This window comes from Ranitomeya variabilis, chromosome 1 (genome assembly GCF_051348905.1).
Source record: "Ranitomeya variabilis isolate aRanVar5 chromosome 1, aRanVar5.hap1, whole genome shotgun sequence".
In the NCBI taxonomy this organism is placed as follows: Eukaryota; Metazoa; Chordata; class Amphibia; order Anura; family Dendrobatidae; genus Ranitomeya; species Ranitomeya variabilis.
This window is the reverse complement of record NC_135232.1, coordinates 1109694293-1109717121: the sequence shown is the minus strand read 5'-3', so window position 1 is coordinate 1109717121 and position 22829 is coordinate 1109694293. Positions and strand designations below refer to the sequence as shown.

Sequence of the window (22829 nt, the reverse complement as noted above, 5' to 3'; positions counted from 1 at the left end):
TCATCCTTGTCACATCCAGGCATTCATCATTATCTTTGCCAGGGGGTCCCTCCTTCCCATCCAGCCATGTCCTGTCCAGGAAGTCTTTTTCTCTGAAGCCGTAAACCCGCGGACTGTTTTGACAACCCTTTTCTGTATCGATCGCTCGCATAAAAAAAAGAAGTGAAATACCGATAACACTTAGAAATGAAGGACACATGAACAGACCATCCTTTTGCCATACTAATGTATTCCATCTTTCAAAAAGAAAGATATGATTTTAATATTACTTAACAATATGTTAAAAAAGTAGCCACTTGGGCGTCAGTGTTAATACAATTATACACTCTATAACAGATTGATAGTGTGAGTATTTTTTTTCTTCTTTTTTTTCTTTTTCTTCTGTTAACATCCTCATTCTGCAAGTATTCTTTACACAAGCCGGCTACGAGTTTAGGGGAGGGAAAAAAAAAAAAATCCAAAAAAAAAAAAAAACCACAGATAAGCGTATCTTGTACACTTCTTTTCGACAGTAGATTGTATGTGAGCAGAGAAACGTCCGTCCGTTTACGAGAATTTCGCCCATGAGAAAATCGGAGCAGTGATTATTTCATGAGTGGGTATGAAGTCCATTCTTTTATTTTTATCTCGCCGGTAGTCCGTGTGATAAAACGTAGTGTACTGCAGAAGTGACATGAGCCATCGTGGATGACGCAACTAGCTAGGCCTCAACTCAACCCAAGGAACCAGTCTTGAGCCTGACGCCAAGGCAATTTAGAAGAGAGCGTATTGCTACAACCAAAGTCTCACTCACAGACTACAAGCACACAAGCTAACAAATCCAGGTAGAAAGTGGCATATTCGGGGGTTTTCTTTTTTTCAGATCAGCGAGAATGGTCAGGGCTGCGGGGGGTTCAGTGCAGATCCATACAGCACTGGGGACAAGGCAAGGCAGCACTGGCTTGGGGCCGAATTAAGCGGTCAGAACAGCAGGGCATACACCAGTGGCATCGGTTCCTGCAGGGTGACCCCCTCCCCTCTTACACATCTCCATAGTCAGTGTGCAGCATAGGTGGTCTTCTTCAGGCTGAAGTTGGACCAGTTGATTGACAACCTCTGTCTTGTCTGCCGGGCAGAGTCTAAGCAGAACCTGCAAGAAAAAGACCATGAAAATTCACTAAATGCATTAGAGGGGTTCACCAGGCACAAAAAGTCAAGCAGAATTGAATTAGGAACCGTGTGTGTGGCAGGTCGGGTTTTCTAGACAGGAAAGGTCCCCTTCTATTCTGTAGTTATCCAGTTTTCTAGATACAGGAGGGCCCCTTCTATTCTTTAGATATCCAGTTTTCTAGATACAGGAGAGCCCCTTCTATTCTGTAGATAAACAGTTTTCTAGATGCAGGAGGGCCCCCCTTCTATTCTATATATAACCCGTTTTCTAGATACAGGAGGGCCCCTTCTATTCTGTAGATATCCAGTTTCCTAGATAGCGGAAGGCCGTTTCTATTCTCTAGATATCCCGTTTTCTAGATACAGGAGGGCCCCTTCTATTCTATAGATATCCTGTTTTCTAGATATAGGAGGGCCCCTTCTATTCTATAGATACACAGTAAGTGAATAATAAGCCTTTTAAGAAACCCATGAACATCACATTTGCAGCAATACACCTATGCAGTCGGCCGCTTGTAATGAAGCGCTGTATACATCGAAATCTTGCCCATGACAAGGAATCACGAGCAGCTCAGCCCCACAATCTGCTCATGTGTGAAGGGGTCCCTGCAGGGAAGAAAAATCCTTCACCTTTTGAAATATTCCACTTCTCTTTCGGTCTCGTCCATTTCAACACTGTCAAGATCAATGTCTTTTGGAAGAAAAACATCATCTGGAAGAAAAAACAGAAATGATGTATGAAGGAGTTATAGGACTAAGTAAGGTCTGAATAAGACACATCTCACGGTACGTGGGGGACAACATAGTAACATAGTTAGTAAGGCCGAAAAAAGACATTTGTCCATCCAGTTCAGCCTATATTCCATCATAATAAATCCCCAGATCTACGTCCTTCTACAGAACCTAATTGTATGATACAATATTGTTCTGCTCCAGGAAGACAGCCAGGCCTCTCTTGAACCCCTCGACTGAGTTCGCCATCACTACCTCCTCATTCTCACTGCCCTAACAGTAAAGAATCCTCTTCTATGTTGGCGACAACAACGTCGCGCTCACGGATCAACTACTGTAAGGTTTGATCACCTCCTATTTTATACTTTCCAATCTGTCACCATTGCATTAAGTGTAGTCTGTAAACACCAGATAAGTAACACCACAGTCCTGTTAGGGCACGTCCAGCAGAAAGAGCACAGTCCCGTTAGGGTACGTCCAGCAGAAAAAGCACAGTCCCGTTAGGGTACGTCCAGCAGAAAAAGCACAGTCCCGTTAGGGTACGTCCGGCAGAAAGAGCACAGTCCCGTTAGGGTACGTCCGGCAGAAAGAGCACAGTCCCGTTCGGGTAAGTCCGGCAGAAAGAGCACAGTCCCATTAGGGTATGTCCGGCAGAAAGAGCACAGTCTTGTTATAGTTAGCAAACGCAAAAATATATATATATATATTTATATATAAAATGGGGCATTAAAGCAGTCGTCTCAAGTTTATAAAATGGTTAAAATTGGAAAGGGCTAGTAAAAACAAACAACTTTGCGATCGCTTACTAAAATAGGGATTTTTGTGTACTCACCGTAAAATCCTTTTCTCCGAGCCAATCATTGGGGAACACAGGACCATGGGGTGTTATGCTGCTGCCACTAGGAGGACACTAAGTTAACACAAAGAATAACTCCTCCCCTGCAGTAAAAACCCTCCTGCTGGCTCTAAGTGAACCAGTTCGGTAACAAAGCAGTAGGAGCTTAACAATTAACAAGAATGAACTGTCAAGACCAGGTCAACACAGAAAAAAACTAAAGCCAATAGGCCAACAGGGTGGGTGCTGTGTCCCCCAATGATTGGCTCAGAGAAAAGGATTTTACGGCGAGTACACAAAAATCCCTATTTCTCCTACACCTCACTGGGGGACACAGGACCATGGGACGTCCTAAAGCAGTCCCTGGGTGGGAAACAATCCACTGCAATTGCTCCTCGTACCACTGCAATTGCTCCTTGTACCTACAAGTTACAGATGCGGTACTGCCGCCTGCAAAATTCTTCTGCTGACGGACGCATCTGCTGAGGCCTGAGAATGGACATGGTAAAGTTTCGTAAACGTATGCAGGCTGGACCAGGTCGCAGCCCTGTAGACCTGTGCTGCAGACGCCTGGTGCCGGATGGCCCAAGACACACCCACTGACTGAGTAGAATGAGCCTTAATCCCTGCTGGGACGGAGTGACCTCTAACTCGGTAGGACTCCTGGATAGCTGAACGAATCCCCTTGGCTATTGTAGCCTTGGAAGCGGCTAGACCCTTCCGGGTGCACAAACAGGGCATCTGACCTGCGGAAAGACGCCGTCCTCGAGACGTATCTCCTGAGAGCCCTCACCAAATCCAGTGTGTGGAGAGCCTTTTCGGTGCGATGTACCAGCGCCGGGCAAAGCAAAGGCAAGACAATCTCTTCATTGAGGTGGAAAGATGAGACAACTTTCGGTAGAAAAGACGGGGATGTTCTCAAAACCACCTTATCCTGATGAAAAATGAGGAAAGGAACTTGGCAAGACAAGGCCGTCAGTTCTGAAACTCGTCGGATGGACGTGACCGCAACCAGGAAGGCAACCTTCCATGACAGAAAAGACAGGGAAACATCCTGCAGAGGTTCAAAAGGGGCCTCATGCAAGACTCCGAGGACCAGATTAAGGTCCCATGGTTCCCACTGCATCTTATAGGGCGGCACCACATGGGAGACTCCCTGAATGAACGTCTTCACCTGTAATCTGTTGGCAATTTTACGTTGGAACAGGACTGACAAGGCTGAAATCTGCCCTTTGAGAGAACTAAGGGCGAGACCCAAGTCCAAACCCGACTGAAGGAATTCGAGGACAGAAAGGAACTGAAAATTCGAGAGGAGAGCGTCCTCGGTCCAAATGCGATGATATATACGCATGGACGTAGGCTTCCTAGCACTGATCATAGTAGAAATGACTTTTTGAGAAAAGCCTTCCTGTGTCAGGACCCAGGACTCAACGGCCATGCCGTCAAACACAGCGCCTCAGAGTTCTGGTGGTAAATGGGGCCCTGGGCCAACATGTCTCTGCGATTCGGTAATTGCCAGGGGACATCGGCGACTAGTTGAACTAGTTCGGCGTACCAGGCCCTGCACAGCCAATCTGGCGCAATGAGGATTACTGGTATCCCCTCCGCTCTGATCTTCTTGATGACTCTCGGCAGTAAGGGGAGCGGGGCAAATATGTACGGAAGCTGGAACTGATGCCACGAGTGAACGAGTGCATCTGCCCCGAAGGCTGCCAGATCGTGGGACCGAGCTATGAATTTGGGAACCTTGGAATTTAGCCGTGAGGCCATCAGATCCACGTCCGGGGTTCCCCAACGACAGCAGATCTGGTGGAAGATCTCCGGATGGAGAGACCACTCTCCTGAGTCGAGACCTTGGCAGCTGAGGAAATCTGCCTCCCAATTTTCCACTCCCGGGATGTGAACCGCTGATATCATTGAGCGGTTTTCCTCAGCCCAATGAAGGATGTGTCCTACCTCGGACATGGCTGTTTTGCTGCGTGTTCCTCCCTGCCGGTTGATGTATGCCACTGCCGTGGCATTGTCGGACTGAATCCTGATGGGACGACCCGTCAGGAAAGGATGGAATTGAATAAGGGACAACCTGATTGCCCGTATTTCCAGGATGTTGATGGGCAGGCGAGATTCCTGAAGAGACCACCGGCCCTGAGCAGTGTGATGGTGGAACACTGCTCCCCAGCCCAGAAGACTGGCATCTGTTGTCACAACTAGCCAGTGTACTGGGAGAAAGGACTTCCCTTGATTCAGGGAGGACTTCAAAGTCCACCACCTGAGAGACTGACTCGCTGGGGAAGAAGGAAACGACGATCGAGAGGTAACGGGTTCCTGTCCCACACAGCCAGGAGAGCTTGTTGTAAGGGGCAGAGGTGTAGTTGAGTGAATGGGATCGCCTCCATAGCTGCTACCATCCTGCCGAGGACTCTCATACTGAAATGAAGAGAGTGAGTATGAGGATGGGAGAGCTTCTGAGCTTCCCGTTGTAAGACTGAGATTTTTTCCGGGGAAGAAGTACCAACCCCTGGGACGAGTCCAGTATCATTCCTAGGAAGGAAATTCGCTGAGCCGGTAGTGGGGAATATTTTTTTGAAGTTTATCTTCCAACCCAGGCGAGAAAGATTATCTATTGTGATGGTCACGGCCTCCTTGCAGGTGTGGAAAGAGGGGCCTTTGATGAGGATATCGTCGAGATACGGTAAAACCACCACACCTCGGGTATGAAGGATGGTCACGGCGGCTGCCATGACCTTGGTGAATACCCTGGGACCAGTGGCGAGGCCGAAGGGCAGAGCAGCAAAATGGAAGTGATCTTCCTGAACTGCGAAGCGAAGAAACCTTTGGTGAGAAGGTAAAATGGGAATGTGGAGGTACGCGTCCTGGATGTCTATGGACGCCAGGAACTCGCCTTTCTCCATGGAGGCGATGACAGAACGAAGCGATTCCATCCGGAACCGTCGCAACCTGACAAATTTGTTCAGCAGTTTTAGTTCCAGTAGTACTGCACCATCCTTCTTTGGAACAATGAACAGGTTTGAATAAAAACATTGAAACCTTTCGCTTTGAGGACCCGGGATAATAACCCCGTCTTCTTTTAGAGAGTTTATGGCCTGGAAGAACTCTGATGCTTTTGCCCTGGGAGGAGAAGACAGGATAAAATGATTTGGTGGAAGAGAAAGAAAATCTATCTTGTATCCGGAGGACACTAGGTCGCGGACCCATGCATCGTGAAGGAAAGCAGACGGCCGCCTACTTTTGAGGGTGTCCTCAGGATACCGCAGGGAGTCATTGTGTGGGAGACCTGCCCGGGCTGGACCCTCTGGACCCTGACTGCCTAGGCCTGCCTCTCCAAGAGGGAGAAGGTTTGTAAGAGGTTTGAGGACCTCTATCCCTGCGTTGCGCCCGGCCAGGTCCGGAGAATGTGGAAGTAGAGGACCAGTTTGAGTTGAAGCAAAAAAAAAAAAAAATCGGGACCGGGCCTGTTGTTGCCGGTTCTGAAAGGGCCTCTTGTGGAAGAAATTTACTCTTCCCTCCAATGGCGTCAGAAATTAATTGGTCGAGCTTTTCGCCAAAAAGGCGATCGCCCTGATATGGAAGAGAAATCAATGACTTTTTGGAAGTCGAATCCGCACGCCAGTCCCTGAGCCATAAGGATCTGCGGATGGTGATGGCGTTGAGAAGCACAGTTAGCAGCGTCCAGGGACGCGGTAACTACAAAATCTCCCGCTCTGGCCGAGTAGCGAGGTCTGCTACCTCGGGGGGAAGATCGGTATCCAGCACCGCTGCGGACAAGACATCAGCCCAGTGGGTCATACCCTTAGCCACCCACGTAGCAGCAACAGATGGGAAGAGTGCGGCTGCTGAGGCTTCAAAAGCTGAATGCGCCATATTGTCGATCTGACGATCGGTCGGATTTTTAATAGAGGCGCCCTCCGAAGAGGATAAAATAGATTTAGTAGCCAGGCGTGATACCGGAGGATCTACTGGGGGAGATTGAGACCAATCTTTTCTTAGATCCTGGGCAAAGGGATATTTTGATTCCATGGGCTTCTGCCCTGTGAATCGTTTATCGGGACGGATCCTGTGAGATTCAACAATTTCCTTAAATTCTGGATGAGTAGCGAATACCTTGTGGGCTCGCTTGGTCCTCTTAAAGGACACTGCATGATCCGTTTTAGATAAATTCCTGATCTAGGGACGTGTCAGAATCGTCTTCTGAAACAGGTGCTCTGCTAGCCCCAATGGAAGGGGAGGGAGAAAAGGAGCTCTCAGAACCCGAATCCCGGTGATGGTCTGGGGATATGGCATGAGACCTTTTTCTGGAAGGGCGAGAGCCCCTTGGCAAGGTACGACCCCTTGAGTACGAGGGGTTTTGAGGATCGGAAGCGTTGTCCGTAAGAGTACCTTGGTTAGAGGGGTCTCGGAATGATTCTAACGCTTTTGCCAGGGAAGCCATAGACCGGGTAAGGGAGGTAGCCCACTCAGGGGGACCAGGCTCACTAGGTTCGGTATCCTTAACAGGTGGTTCCTGAACAATCGCCGGTTCACAAGCTGTGCATAATGCAGTATTATGACCCCGGGGCAATGAGACCTTACAAGAGGTACATGCAGCAAAAAATACTGTGGGGGTTTTCCCACATTTTTAGTGAGGCCTTGATTGAGACATATTAACCTTGAGGAGAGCGCTTACTAGCAGGGGAAGGGTTAAGCTATGTATCTGCAGCTTACCCAGGTCCTGTGTTCTTGAGTCCCCAGGGGAGGTCCGCAATGTATGTGAAGGCTGTATATCGGTTGTGACCCCGGATCCAGAGATTAGGAAGGCTGGAAAAAAGGCTGCAGGATAAGCGTTGGGTGTCCCAAGATGGCCGCCGAGATCTGAAAGTAATTGCTGGTGGGCGTGGCCAAGGACTCCGGCCTGTATGAAGAGAAAAGCCGGGGACGAAATTTAAAAAACTTGCGGTTGCGGCCTGTTGCCAGTGGCTATTAATGCCAGCCTGAGGTAGCGCTCGTACATCAAAAATGAGCGCTGCGGACCACCCACAGACCCGGGCTTAGCCCTTTAGTAGAGGTGCAAACCTTCCATACCCCGGGGACCAGGACCCCCCCAGCGCCTCGGCCCCCACAGTGTACTCACTGTAGATGCGGTGGGCGGGTGCTCAATCCACCGTCGCCATAGTCAGGGAGGGGGTGGATAGCTTCTGCCACCATGCGTCATCCGCTATATCAGTGGTGATGCAGAGGGGGGCTGCACGGACACCATACATATCTATGTCCGGCTATGCACTTGGCTCCAGGAGAGGTAGATGGAGGGCTACTCCATGTGGTCGCCTGCTATGGAGGGGGGAGATCAGAACGCGAAGGAACTGTCGCCCGTAAGGTGAGCTCAGGGCTGGCATCCAAAGTTGCAGGAAAGGATACGGGAGGGATGCTCCACGTACTTGCCTGTTGATGGTTCGGGGGAGATCGGAACCTAGAAAGGGTCCGTCGCCCCCATTCGCTCCACTAAGGGAAAAAATAGAACAAAAAATAAAAAATTTAAATAAAAACGGTGGGGTCTGAAACAGACCCAAGTGCCTCCTACAGACACTAAGCAAGAACTGGTTCACGGAGAGCCAGCAGGAGGGTGTATACTGCAGGGGAGGAGCTATTCTTTGTGTGTTTACTTAGTGTCCTCCTAGTAGCAGCAGCATAACACCCCATGGTCCTGTGTCCCCCAATGAGGCGTAGGAGAAAATTCTCTTCTCTATAGAAATTTTTTTACATTTTATTGCTTACTGCCACCCCTGCAGTGGATCAGAGGTGGCTGGTTACCTAGATAGGGAGCGTGTCCAGCTTGCAGGCGCAATTCATGAGATCCTGTAAGCACTGCTCTAAGGCTGGCCGAACCTCTTCAGTGTCACCTGGTACAGTGGCAACCCACCCTCATAGAGGCAAGGGAGACAGCCCAGTGCGGACCACCAGCCCGATCAGTTAATCTCCAGGAGCGAACTATTCTCCGGCTCTCTAACATACAGGATACAGCCCTGGAGCGCCTCCACACCACGTACAGAGGCCGGCAGCGATCATCTCTGGAGGTGTGGTCCAGCCAATTGCAAAAATTGCTTTGTGCCATACTGTCAACCGGAGAAGTGGTGCTATTGGGACTCTTAACATTGTTTTTTTTTTCTTAATAAAAAATGGGGTGAGGTTTTTCTGTAGTCTCTATGTCAGCCGGGGTAATAACACCCTTGTAAGACACAGTCTGCATTACTCACATTGCAGTACCCAGCCTCATGCCCACGCTATAGGTGGGGTAATTATGCCACAACACAGATACCATATCCAACACGTCTATGCAGTTAATCGGTGTGTCTGGTCAATGAAAGCAGAATCCCAATACGACTGTGCGCCCAAGAAAGTGACGCACCTATGGGTCCTGCCCGCAGGCACCTCAAAGACTAGGTACGTGTCACCCACCAGCCTAATACCTTGCACCCTGTAATACAGCCACATGGGGCACAAATCCTGGAGGTGTTGTCTATGGGGTCTATTCTACCCACCGATGCAACATCTGCCCGTATACTCTAAGCATAACGTGGACCTGCAATCTGCAGGTTCTCCCCGTGGGGGCATCGACCTGCAATCTGTAGGTTCTGCCCATCGGGGCACCAACCTGCGATCTGTAACCCCCAAAACCTAATCCCAAGAAAGCCTGTCAGGGAACCTTCAGGCAAGCTTTTACAATGCTACAGTCTGGGTTGAACTTAAGATCCAACCTAAGATGGCCTCTGTCACGTACCCGCTTCTCAGCACATGACTTGGGGTTGCGCCTGCAAGGGTTAAAGGGAACCTGTCACCACGTTTTTGGAAGATGGGATAAAAATAGCGTTAAATAGGGGCAGAGGTGGGCGTTACATTAGAGTGTTTGTTATGCGTTTATTACCCACCTAAGTTGCCGAAATACCTTTGCAAAGTCTCCGTTTTCGCCTGTCAATCAGGCTGGTCTGGTCAGATGGGCGTGGTGTCTTCCCCCAGATCTTGTTTAGTTTTCCGTTGGTGGCGTAGTGGTGTGCGCATGCTTAAGGTCCTGAATCCTCTGCCAGGGGATTTCAAAGAGCGCGGTGTCCGTTATTGCATTGGTGATCGGTGGGCGCGGCCATCTTCCTTTGGCCGCGCGTGCGCAGAAGCGGCGCTCTGCTTGCCGCGGCGCTCTGCTGGCCGCGGCTTCAGGAAAATGGCCGCCGCGATATCCATCTGCGCACGCGCGGCATGCCGCGGCCAGCAGAGCGCCGCTTCTGCGCACGCGCGGCCAAAGGAAGATGGCCGCGCCCACCGATCACCAATGCAATAACGGACACCGCGCTCTTTGAAATCCCCTGGCAGAGGATTCGGGACCTTGGGCATGCGCACACCACTACGCCACCAACGGAAAACTACGCAAAATCTGGGGGAAGACAACGCCCATCTGACCAGACTAGCCTGATTGACAGGCGAAAACGGAGACTTTGCAAAGGTATTTCGGCAACTTAGGTGGGTAATAAACGCATAACAAACACACTAATGTAACGCCCACCTCTGCCCCTATTTAACGCTATTTTTATCCCATCTTCCAAAAACATGGTGACAGGTTCCCTTTAATATATCTCCTCTCCCTCAGTCCAGTATTCAACCTCTGTCCTATGCTGCAATGGGAGCATACATCACACCCCAAAACAGACCAAACACCCCACTTCATACAGGCTGCCACCACTCACCGAACACACGGGCGATGAGTCCAGGAAATATTACTACTACTGTCTGCCAATCACCAAGGCTAAGGCTATGGATTCTTTAGAGCATACAAGGTTCAAATTTTTTAAAGATTTAAGCTTTAATAGATATCCAATTAGTATAGTTTCCCCTTGCGGAGTTTGACATGCTAAGCATGCCGAGATGAGGAGACTTAAAGCCGTGATGCTCCTCTGGGAAATATGCTAATTATGCAAATTGTCTCTTCAGAGAGGAAGAGAACTAGAACTCTAGTGTCACCTATTGGAAGGTAGCAATCTTGACAAGCTTTAATAGAAAAGGTACAGTGCTTACAATAAAAGTTATACAAATATGCAAAACAGTTATAAAAAATAAAGGGAGAAAACTTACAGAAATATCTAAACTTTGCAGTCCGTCATTCTGCTCCCTGAGGGGGGGACGGATATGGAATGGCTCACATCAGCTTGGCTGTCCCTCAATCTGTGAACTTGTTTCTATGTGTAAAGGCCTAATTTATAGAGTCAACCCAGGGGTCAGATTTCTAGACCAGCCTCTCCAGTTAATATTCTAATCCTTGGTTTGTGACTGGCTCCTGGCTATTTTACCAATGAATACATTATTTTTCTTTTGAACACTCTTCGTGTAATTTTTCTTTCTCAGAGTAAATATACAGTGTCAGGCTGCTATTTGGTGTCTTCCCATCAAAGGTACTAGGAGGGGTGAAGTGTTTCCAATTCTGTGAGTGTTCTCAGGACATCCCCCCTGGGGTGACTGGAGACCAGGAGACTGCCTGCTCATGATAACATAGGTCATGAGAGCTGCAGTCTCAGAACAGATGTTAACTTACTGCTGGTCATAAATCCATACATATAGATATTTCACTACAGCCTCTGTATGTAGTCCACTTACCATGTCAGTAGGGCCTCTAGGCTAAGGTGTCCCGCACCCCCCCCCCCCCCCCCCCCATTTTAATGCACACCATTTATTGTCGCCAATCAACAAATTGTCCAGATTACCCTGTCCAATCTTCATCAAAGCTACACATGCATCTATCCATGGTGCAGCGAAAGACCAGACCTTCTTACCGCACAATGACTGGTTGTTGCAGGCACACAAGTTTTCATCCCCGTAGACCGATTATTGAGCCCCATAACCTCCATCTGAGGGAATTCTCTTGGCCCAGGTCCATGGCCCATCTTCATTTTGCTTACAATCCTGCTGTTGTAAGTAAAATCGACACCCCAGACCGAATAAAATGGCATGCAGGTCTTTCATATACAAATTTAATCGACACTTATATATCTTTTATCTGTTGCTGCTTTCCAAACAAATAAATTAATAAGCTAATGAGGCTTCACGTGCTCAAGATTGACAAAGCTCTTGACAAGCCCCTGCCTCCCGAGCTTTTTTCCCTGGCCAGCATTAGCCTCTTTACCGATTCCCCTTTAAAAACCAGAAAGCAACACCAATGTGGCTCGGCAACTTACCAATTGAATTATTCACTTTTTCTCCTTTCTTCTTCTTATTCCTCTTGCTTTTCCCCTTGGGCTGCGGGGAATCAGCAGTGATCAGCAGTTTGTTGTTCTGCTGCTCCCCAATGACGGCGGCTTCACAAGGTGCTGGGGGTTTGTCTTCCTTTATAAAGTTTAGCTGTTTCTTGGTGTTACCGTTCGTGGCCTTTTTCTCTTCTTTCTTCTGCTCAACCAAAGATGCGATTTCCACGGCTCGGACTTTGGCTTCGCATTGGTTCTTCGGTTTTGGTTGGAGTTCGGATATTTTGGGGACCTCAGACTTTTTGACTTGCTCCGGGCTGAGCTTTGCCACTTTTGACTTCTGCTTAACGTGGTTTTCTTTTTGTTGGACTAAGTCTAGTAGGAGGGAGAGCTGCTCCTGCTGTTTCGCCTTCACTTCTTTTGAGGTGTAAGATTTTAAGTCTCTGCTGTGTGTGTGATTGGAAAGCTCATTCATGGCCTCTAATAATGGATTCGGCTCGATTTTGTGACACTGCCTTGTGTGTAAAGGAACGGATATGGTTTCCTGCTCTAGGGTCCCATTGGGAAGAACCTCTGTGGAGGCTTCTTTACTGGGGAGAGAGTGGTGCGTGTGTCGGTCAGACTTGTGACAGTCCTTAGCAGAGCGATCCTTTTTCTTTTTCTTGAGCGCATGACACTCCTGGTGCCGATGAAGTTCCTGTTTGAACCTTTCTTCGACCTCTCGTTGCTGCCGTTCTTCTATGAGACGACAAACTTCCAGTTCTCGGACTTCAGCTTCATGTCGTGCCTTTTCCTCCAGCTGTGTTAAAATCAAAAGATATAGGAAGAAACTATTAAAGGTTTTCTGCTATAAAACATTCTCCTTACCATACAAAATACTTAAAATTCTCATACATTTGTGCCCAGTCCATTCCAAAAAAGCATATTAGAGACACGTATTTGGGATACATTGGGGTCCCAGTGATGGGACCCCCACAGATCAGGAAGTTCTCATCTATCCCATGTATAATTGATACCTTTCAATGCTGGAAACAACCCTCTAAATATGGATGATGTTCTCCAACATTTAAGGCTCAAACGGGAACGGGAAGTCAAGGTTGTGGTTAATTGCACATCACTATATGGGATGTCAGGTGTGTCAAGCTGTAGGATACATTACAGATATCTTGGTCGACAAGGTCTTTAAGACTAAAACTACACGGTGACTTAGTTCATGGGACAAGAGTCATGGCCAAAGTTCTTTAGGCATAGTAGCTACATCGTAGCTCAATCCAAGTAAACTGGGTTACATTGTCACCCGCAGGGTACTGCGACAAGCAAGTCACAAAAAGTTAATTCTAGTGGTCGCCGTACCCTTGCAGAGGCAAAACGACCCCATTTATATGTATCAGCGACATCTAGCGACCATACTCATGTAATGAGCTGTGATGTGGCAGCGACACCCAGCGACCATACACATGTAATGAGCTGTGATGTGGCAGCGACATCTAGCGACCATACACATGTAATGAGCTGTGATGTGGCAGCGACATCTAGCGACCATACACATGTAATGAGCTGTGATGTGGCAGCGACATCTAGCGACCATACACATGTAATGAGCTGTAATGCGGCAGCGACATCTAGCGACCATACACATGTAATGACCTGTGATGTGGCAGCGACACCCAGCGACCATACACATGTAATGACCTGTGATGTGGCAGCAACATCTAGTGAACTTTGGTCAGGCAAAGCCACCAAGTAGCCTTAAGGTACCTTCACACTGAACTACTTAACAACGATAACGATAGCGATCCGTGACGTTGCAGCGTCCTGGATAGCGATATCATTGTGTTTGACACGCAGCAGCGATCAGGATCCTGCTGTGACATCGTTGGTCGGAGCTAGAAGGCCAGCACCTTATTTAGTCGCTGGATCACCCGCTGACATCGCTGAATCGGTGTACAGTGGGGCAAAAAAGTATTTAGTCAGTCAGCAATAGTGCAAGTTCCACCACTTAAAAAGATGAGAGGCGTCTGTAATTTACATCATAGGTAGACCTCAACTATGGGAGACAAACAGACAAAAAAATCCAGAAAATCACATTGTCTGTTTTTTTAGCATTTTATTTGCATATTATGGTGGAAAATAAGTATTTGGTCAGAAACAAACAATCAAGATTTCTGGCTCTCACAGACCTGTGACTTCCTCTTTAAGAGTCTCCTCTTTCCTCCACTCATTACCTGTAGTAATGGCACCTGTTTAAACTTGTTATCAGTATAAAAAGACACCTGTGCACACCCTCAAACAGTCTGACTCCAAACTCCACTATGGTGAAGACCAAAGAGCTGTCAAAGGACACCAGAAACAAAATTGTAGCCCTGCACCAGGCTGGGAAGACTGAATCTGCAATAGCCAACCAGCTTGGAGTGAAGAAATCAACAGTGGGAGCAATAATTAGAAAATGGAAGACTTTCAAGACCACTGATAATCTCCCTCGATCTGGGGCTCCACGCAAAATCCCACCCCGTGGGGTCAGAATGATCACAAGAACGGTGAGCAAAAATCCCAGAACCACACGGGGGGACCTAGTGAATGAACTGCAGAGAGCTGGGACCAATGTAACAAGGCCTACCATAAGTAACACACTACGCCACCATGGACTCAGATCCTGCAGTGCCAGACGTGTCCCACTGCTTAAGCCAGTACATGTCCGGGCCCGTCTGAAGTTTGCTAGAGAGCATTTGGATGATCCAGAGGAGTTTTGGGAGAATGTCCTATGGTCTGATGAAACCAAACTGGAACTGTTTGATAGAAACACAACTTGTCGTGTTTGGAGGAAAAAGAATACTGAGTTGCATCCATCAAACACCATACCTACTGTAAAGCATGGTGGTGGAAACATCATGCTTTGGGGCTGTTTCTCTGCAAAGGGGCCAGGACGACTGATCCAGGTACATGAAAGAATGAATGGGGCCATGTATCGTGAGATTTTGAGTGCAAACCTCCTTCCATCAGCAAGGGCATTGAAGCTGAAACGTGGCTGGGTCTTTCAACATGACAATGATCCAAAGCACACCGCCAGGGCAACGAAGGAGTGGCTTCGTAAGAAGCATTTCAAGGTCCTGGAGTGGCCTATCCAGTCTCCAGATCTCAACCCTATAGAAAACCTTTGGAGGGAGTTGAAAGTCCGTGTTGCCAAGCGAAAAGCCAAAAACATCACTGCTCTAGAGGAGATCTGCATGTAGGAATGGGCCAACATACCAACAACAGTGTGTAGCAACCTTGTGAAGACTTACAGAAAACGTTTGACCTCTGTCATTGCCAACAAAGGATATATTACAAAGTATTGAGATGAAATTTTGTTTCTGACCAAATACTTATTTTCCACCATAATATGCAAATAAAATGATAAAAAAAAACAGACAATGTGATTTTCTGGATTTTTTTGTCTCAGTTTGTCTCTAGTTGAGGTCTACCTATGATGTAAATTACAGACGCCTCTCATCTTTTTAAGTGGTGGAACTTGCACTATTGCTGACTGACTAAATACTTTTTTGCCCCACTGTATGTGACGCGGATTCAGCGATGTCTTCACTGGTAACCAGGGTAAACATCGGGTTACTAAGCGCAGGGCCGCGCTTAGTAACTCGATGTTAACCCTGGTTACCAGTGTAAATGTAAAAAAAACTAACACTACATACTTACATTCCCGTGTCTGTCGGGTCCCCCGGCGTCCGCTTCCCTGCACTGTGTCAGCGCCGGCCAGCCGTAAAGCAGAGCACAGCGGTGACGTCACCGCTCTGCTTTACGGACAGCACTTACACAGTGCAGGGAAGCGGACGCCGGGGGACCCGACAGACACCGGAATGTAAGTATGTAGTGTTTGGGTTTTTTTTACATTTACACTGGTAACCAGGGTAAACATCGGGTTACTAAGCGCGGCCCTGTGCTTAGTAACCCGATGTTTACCCTGGTTACCAGTGAAGACATCGCTGAATCCGCGTCACATACAGTGGGGCAAAAAAGTATTTAGTCAGTCAGCAATAGTGCAAGTTCCACCACTTAAAAAGATGAGAGGCGTCTGTAATTTACCCTGGTTACCCGGGGACTTCGGCATCGTTGGTCGCTGGAGAGCTGTCTGTGTGACAGCTCTCCAGCGACCACACAACGACGAAACAGCGACGCTGCAGCGATCGGCATCGTTGTCTATATCGCTGCAGCGTCGCTTAATGTGACGGTACCTTTAGCCTAAGGCTGGAATGACACATGCAGCTATTTGAGCAAACACGAAGTTTATCCAAACGTAACAGGAGATAAAAGGGGTTGGCCACTACTGTAAAGTTACTGCCTCAGATGGAATCTTTTCTAAAAGTATTTCCAAAGACACTGCTTTCCCAAATCTTTCTGTAAAATGAGCAGCTCCCCTGGAGATATAATGTCTAGCCGAGAATATTCTGACTGTGTTAAGTCAACTGTGATGCTCCCCGAGTGAGCAGGTGTCATTCAGCAGAGCTCACTGAAGGTGCTGCAGAACTGATTATACTCAGGATTGGCAGAGGTCAGACCCCACTAATCATAAAGTGATGGAATAATGAACAGTTATGGCCGAAAGCATTAGCACGCTTGATATTGTTCCAGAAAAGGACATATTTCTCACAGAAAATTATTGCACTTACTCATTTTTTTTGTTATATACATGTTTATACCCTTAGTGTGCATTGGTACAGAACAAAAAAAGGGATGAAAAGGCAAGTTGGACATAATTTCCTACAAAACACAAAAAATGGGCAGGATAAAATTATTGGCAAGTCTCCAAAATTGTGGGTAAACAACTTTATTTCAAACATGTGATGTTCGTTCAACCTCACCTGCGGCAAGTAACAAGGAGTGGGCAATATGAAAATCACATCTGAAAACATAAATAGGTGAGAAGTTGACTCAATCTTTGCACTGTGTCTGTGTTTGCCCACACTAAGCAAGGAGAACAGAAAGAGGAGAAAAGAACCATCTGAGGACCACAGACCCAAAATTGTTGAAAAATATCCATCTCCAGAGATATTGCTGTTCCTTTGTCCACGGTGTGCACCATAATCAAGAAGTTTACAATCCATAGCACTGTAGCTAAACTCCTAAATGTGGATGATAGACAAGAAAGGAGATTTTTGTGTACTCACCGTAAAATCTCTTTCTCTTAGCCTCTAATTGGGGGACACAGGACCATGGGTGTTATGCTGCTGTCCACTAGGAGGCGAAACTATGCATAAGATTAACACTAAGATTACTAAGATTTGCACTAAGATTAACTGTGGCTCCTCCTCTGCAGTATACACCCCTGGACGGCGTCGGCCTTCTCCAGTTTTGTGCAAATGCAGTAGGAGGAACGTAACATGATAACATAATTATGCTTGTAAAAAGGCAACTATGTACGCGCTCAAGAAAACAATATGAGAACTCAACAGTTACAACGGCCCAGAAAGGGCAACAGGGTGGGAGCTGTGTCCCCCAATTAGATTTTACGGTGAGTACTGAAAAATCTCCTTTACTCTGTCGCCTTATTGGGGGACACAGGACCATGGGACGTCCTAAAGCAGTCCCTGGGTGGGAAGCAATGGACGAATATTGTGCAGACAGGCCCCTATACCTAGGGCACCGCCGCCTGCAGAACACATCTACCCAGGCTCACGTCCGCTGAGGACTGGGTATGAACCCTGTAGTGTTTAGTAAACGTGTGTAGGCTAGTCCAAGTGGCCGCCTTACACACTTGTTGTGCCGAAGCCTGGTGCCGAATGGCCCAGGAGCCCCTACCGCCCGTGTAGAGTGTGCCGTAATACCGGCTGGAAGAGGAGAATTCTTAAGGCGGTAGGCCTCTTGTATGGTGGATTTGATCCACCTGGCAAGGGTAGCTTTGGAAGCTGGCAGACCCTTGTGGCCGCCTTCCGGAAGGAGGAAAAGAGAATCAGACCTCCGGAAGGACACAGTCCTAGACACGTATATACGCAATGCCCTGACGAGGTCAAGCGTATGCAGAGCCTTCTCCACTCTATGAACCGGAACCGGACAAAGGGATGGTAGTGAAATTTCCTCATTGAGGTGGAAGTTGGACACAACCTTCAAAAGGAAGGATGGGACAGTACGAAGAACTACCTTGTCCTGGTGAAAAGCCAGGAAGGGCCGTCTGCAGGAGAGTGCTGTCTGTTCAGACACCCTGCGTAGCGAAGTGATTGCCACCAGGAAAACCACCTTCTGGGAGAGAAGGCGGAGCGGGACCTCCTTAAGGGGTTCGTAGGGTGGTTCCTGCAATGCTGTCAGGACCAGGTTGAGGTCCCACGTTTCTAGTGGTCGTCTGTAGGGGGGAACCAATCGGGAAACCCCCTGAAGAAAAGTCCTTACTTGCGGCTTGGTAGCAATGCGCCTTTGAAAAAGCACTGAGAGGGCTGACACCTGGCTCTTAAGCGAGCCCAGTGACAGCCTGGCCTCCATACCCGATTGGAGAAAACCAAGTACTTTGGGTAGGGAGTAAGGGAGTGGGGTCTGGCCACGAGATTCGCACCAGGTAAAGAAAGCTTTCCAGGTACGGTAATAAATCTTGGCAGAGGCTGGCTTCCGTGCCCTGATCATGGTTCCAATGACGTCCGGCGAGAGCCCTGCCTGGGTTAGAACCCAGGTTTCAAGGGCCATGCTGTCAAATTGAGAGCCCCTGAGTTCTGGTGGTAGAACGGGCTTTGTGATAGAAGATCCGGGCGGTCGGGGAGGCGCCAGGGGGCGTCTGCTGAAAAAGTTGTAAGACGTCGGCGTACCATGTACGTCTGGGCCAGACCGGTGCGATTAAGATGGTTGGAACTCCATCTTGCTTGATCTTCCCCACCACTCTGGATAACAGGGGGAGAGGTGGAAAAATGCACAGAGGCTGGAACTGGGTCCAGTCCTTAACCAGAGGGTCTGCTCCGAGCGACCGTGGATCGTGTGTTCTGGCCATGAAGTTTGAGACCTTGGCATTGAAGTGGGATGCCATTAGGTCCACATCTGGGGTCCCCCAGCGATGGCAGATCTGACGAAAAATTTCGGGATGGAGAGACCACTCTCCCGAATCTATTCCTTGTCGTCTGAGGAAGTCTGCTTCCCAGTTGTCCACACCCGGAATGTGCACCGCCGAGAGAACCGAGCCTGTGACACTTCTGGCATCGCCTGGGTAGTGCGGGTCCCCCCTTGGTGATTCACATATGCCACGGCCGTGGCATTGTCCGACTGTATTCTGATGCGAGAGACTGCCAGTAAGTGATGGAAGGCCCTCAATGCCAGGAGGATGGCACGAATTCCCAGGATGTTGATGGGCATGGTCGCTTCCACTGGGGACCACTTGCCCTGTGGTGTAGGTGCACTGCACTCCAACCCGTCAGGCTCGCATCGGTGGTCAGAACCTTCCACTGACCTGTGAGAAAGGATTTCCCCTTTGCTAGCGAGGTTGGCTTGAGCCACCAGTGCAGGGACCTCTTGGTTGACGACGTTAGCCGAAACTCCCTGTCGAGAAAGGGATTCCTGTCCCAGGACATGAGAATGGCTAGTTAGAGAGGCCTGAGGTGAAACTGGGCCAAATTGGGACCGCTTCTATTGCTGCCCCCATCCTGCCGAGGACTCATGGCAAACCGGAGAGATCGAGGGGGTTTGCGGAAGAGGATGCGAACTCCTAGGCGGAAAGCCAGTGCCTTGGAAAGAGCACTAGACCCCTGGAAGTGTGGTATAGCATTCCCAGGAAGGTCTGAGAGACTCAGGGTTGGTGATGACCTTTGTAGGTTGACTAACCAGCTCATGCGACTCAGTGTCGATAGTGATTGATACGCTGAGCTCGCAGTCCTTGAAGGTAGGAGCCTTGATGAGTAGATTGTCCAGGTATGGAACGACTACTATGCCTCTGGAGTGCAGGACGTCCATGGTGGCTGCCATGACCTTGGAAGACACTCTGGGAGCCGTGGGAGTCCGAACGAAAGAGCCACGAACTGGTAGGGGTCCTGGTCGATTGCGAACCTGAGAAAACTCTGACGAGCAGGTGCAATCGGCATATGCAGGTATGCATCTTGTATTTCTATGAAGGCAAGATATTCTCCCTTCTCCATTGACGCAATGATGGACCGAAGGGGACTCCAGTGGAAGTGACGAACCCGTAAATATTTGTTGAGTTGTTTTAGGTCCAGTATGGGCCGTACGCTGCCTCCTTTCTTGGGGACTACTAATAGATTGGAGTAGAACCCTCGGAAGCGTCCGGCCGTGGGAACCGGTACTATGACTCCTGCTTGAAGAAGCGAGGGAACCGCTTGGTGGAAGGCACGAGCCTTGGCTGGCGGTTTTGGGGGAACAGAGCGGAAGACTCGGTTCGGTGGGTTGGAGGTTGAACACTATCTTGTATCCGGAAGACACTAGTTCCCTGACCCACCTGTCTTCTGTAGTAGGCATCCAGACTTGCTGGAAGAGCAAAGTCGGCCGCCTACGGTTGGGATGTCTTCCGGGGTCCTTGAGTCATGAGGAGAAAAAAATCTGAGGTTTACCTCCTTTGGGCTTTGACTGGCCTGCTTTTAACTGCCAACTTGTCCGACCTTTGCGTCGACCATGAGTTGTCCCTGTGTGGGGAACGGTTACGATTTTGTGCTGGACACGAGACGGACCTGCCCGAGGAATTCCGAAAGGATCGGAATCGGTTTTGTTACACTTCTTGTAAGTGCGTATAGGTTTCAGTTGAGGGAGAGAGGTACCCCTCCCCTCCCGGTGGCGTTGGATATCAGTGTGTCCAACTTTTCACCGAAAGGTCACCCACTGAGATACGGGAGTGCGTGAGGGACTTCTTTGAGGCTGCGTCCGGTTTCCATTCCGTAGCCAGAGGATACGCAGAACCGTGATGGCGTTTGATGCTATCCCCGCTACGCCCCTTGCTGAATACAGAGCTGCATGAAGCATATAATCTGCTACAACTGCTATTTGAACCGCTTGGTCCGACAGCTCAGGAGCAGATGCTTGGAGGCCAGCTTGTTAATTTTTGGCCCAAGCCAGTATGGCGTTGGCAGCCCAAACTGAAGCGAACGCGGGAGCCAGGGAGGCCCCTGCCGCCTCGAAAATTGAACGAGCCATGCATTCTAACTACCGGTCTGCTGCGTCCCTGAGGGTTGAGCTATCTGGCAGTGAAAGGAGTCTGTGCTGCTAGTCTAGAGACTGGGGGGTCCACTTTGGGTGGATCTGTCCATTCCTTGGTGTCCTTCTGTGGGAAAAGGTACCTTGCCTCCAGATATTTGCGATTAGCGACTTTTTTTTTTTTTTCTCAGGTTGTGAGAGCTGCTCTATAAGGATGGCTTTAAACTCTGGGTGGTTAGAGAAAACCTTAGGCGGCTTCAGAGGTCCTTCAAAGGAAATCCTCTGGTGGCAGATTAGAAATGTCCAGCACCCGATGGATGGAAGAGATTATGTCCTCGACTAGCGCTGTATTGCTAGGGGGGATTGGGATCCCTAGAAGGGGATGACCGTGTGCTATGGGATGACGCAGATGGACTTGACCTATGGGTTCGCTTGCATCCTGACCTAGACGTGGATGTGCCAGGTCGGTCTGTTCCTGAGTCAAGCTCTCCCTTTGCTGGGTAGCGGTCATAGCCGAGGCATGACTCTGCAGAGCCTGAAGCAATGTGGAGGCTTGGTTATCTAGACTGCGTCATAGATTGCGACCTCTGAGTGACCCATTCCGGCGTGGCATTAGACACCGAGGCATTGGCAGGGGCTTCTTGGGGCTCTGACGCAGTAGTCTGGATGCAGTCCTGGCAGCGCGTTACGTGCTACCACTGGGGAGAGCGGTCCAGCAGGCTGTGCAGAATGCATAATAGCAGTCCTGCCTGGTTCTCTTGGACCTTGAGCCTGGCATAGTGCACAGAGCGCAGAAGGGCTGCTATGCAAAGGACCTTACAGGGGTAGAGAAACCTATAGGGGAGCCTTATAGGTAATATGGATTCACAGCCGAGTAAAACAACCCAGCTGTGATCTTACCCCACCAGTATGCCCCTAGGTCCAGCGCTGAAGATCCACAGTCTTGTGCCCCCCGAAGACTGGCTGGCCTGGTCCTGCTGACCGGGAGATGCAGGGTTAATCCTTGCTGCAGTAGAAATGGCCACCGAGGAGAAGAGGCAGGGGGAGAAGGGGGCGGAGAGCTGAGAAAAAGGCTGCAAAGCTGTGTAAAAACGTACCCTGTCTCGATCCACCCCCTCTATGACACTGTAGAGTGTCATATTTGTCATCTGGGGGGGGGGGGGGGGGGGGGGCAGGGGGGGCGGAGAGGAGGCGGCAGCTACAGCTAGGCCGAAGCCGGGGCCTAAATTAGATGCCTGATGCCCAGAAAGGCTCCAGGCCGGCGCTGAAATCCAGGGGGGGGGGTGGTTGTGTCGGATCTGAACCGGACCCCTCCCCCCCCCTCCCCCGGATTTAAAGGTAGGATAGCGGTGGGGCTGTAAGCGGGAGGGGGGCCCGGTGAGGGGTCCCCGAGGCAGTATAGAGCTGGTGCTGCCGCAGAGACAGGGGCGCAGGGAGCCCTGTGTGTCTGTGCCATGCCTGCCTGCACTCCCCCCGGCCCCGACAGGAGCCCGCAGCTGGGCTGGGGTCCCTGGATGCAGGCGCAGTGTGCTAGCCCATTGCTGGGAGCTGTAGAATGCTGCCTCTACAGGCCCTACCTGACCTGAAGCGTCTCAACCTAATACCCCCAGAGGGGGATTAGGGAGGGTGCTGTTATCACCTTCAGGGGGCTTTATCCTCGCCTCGACCTCAACCCAGAAACCAAAAGGAATTGGGGAAGGAGGGGGGGTCTCAACTTCGAACCAGCACCCGAGGGACTGGGGAAGGAGCGGCATGGGGAATAGCCATCTCTACTTCAACCGGGCACCCCGTAATAG

The 22829-nt window shown here is 49.4% G+C and overlaps 1 protein-coding gene across 2 annotated transcripts in view; it reads right to left on the bottom strand.

Annotated features, from left to right (window-relative positions):
* Nucleotides 1-228: 228 nt before the first annotated feature.
* FAM193A (family with sequence similarity 193 member A) overlaps nt 229-22829 on the bottom strand; it is a 113727-nt gene continuing 91126 nt past the window's right edge. For both annotated transcript variants that reach the window (XM_077280169.1, XM_077280170.1), the window contains 3 exons: nt 11926-12730; nt 1780-1861; nt 229-1129 (listed from right to left, as the gene is read on the bottom strand). In XM_077280169.1, the coding sequence (XP_077136284.1) occupies nt 1036-1129; nt 1780-1861; nt 11926-12730 (981 nt within the window). In that variant the 3' untranslated portion in view covers nt 229-1035. The remainder of the gene's footprint in view (nt 1130-1779; nt 1862-11925; nt 12731-22829) is intronic.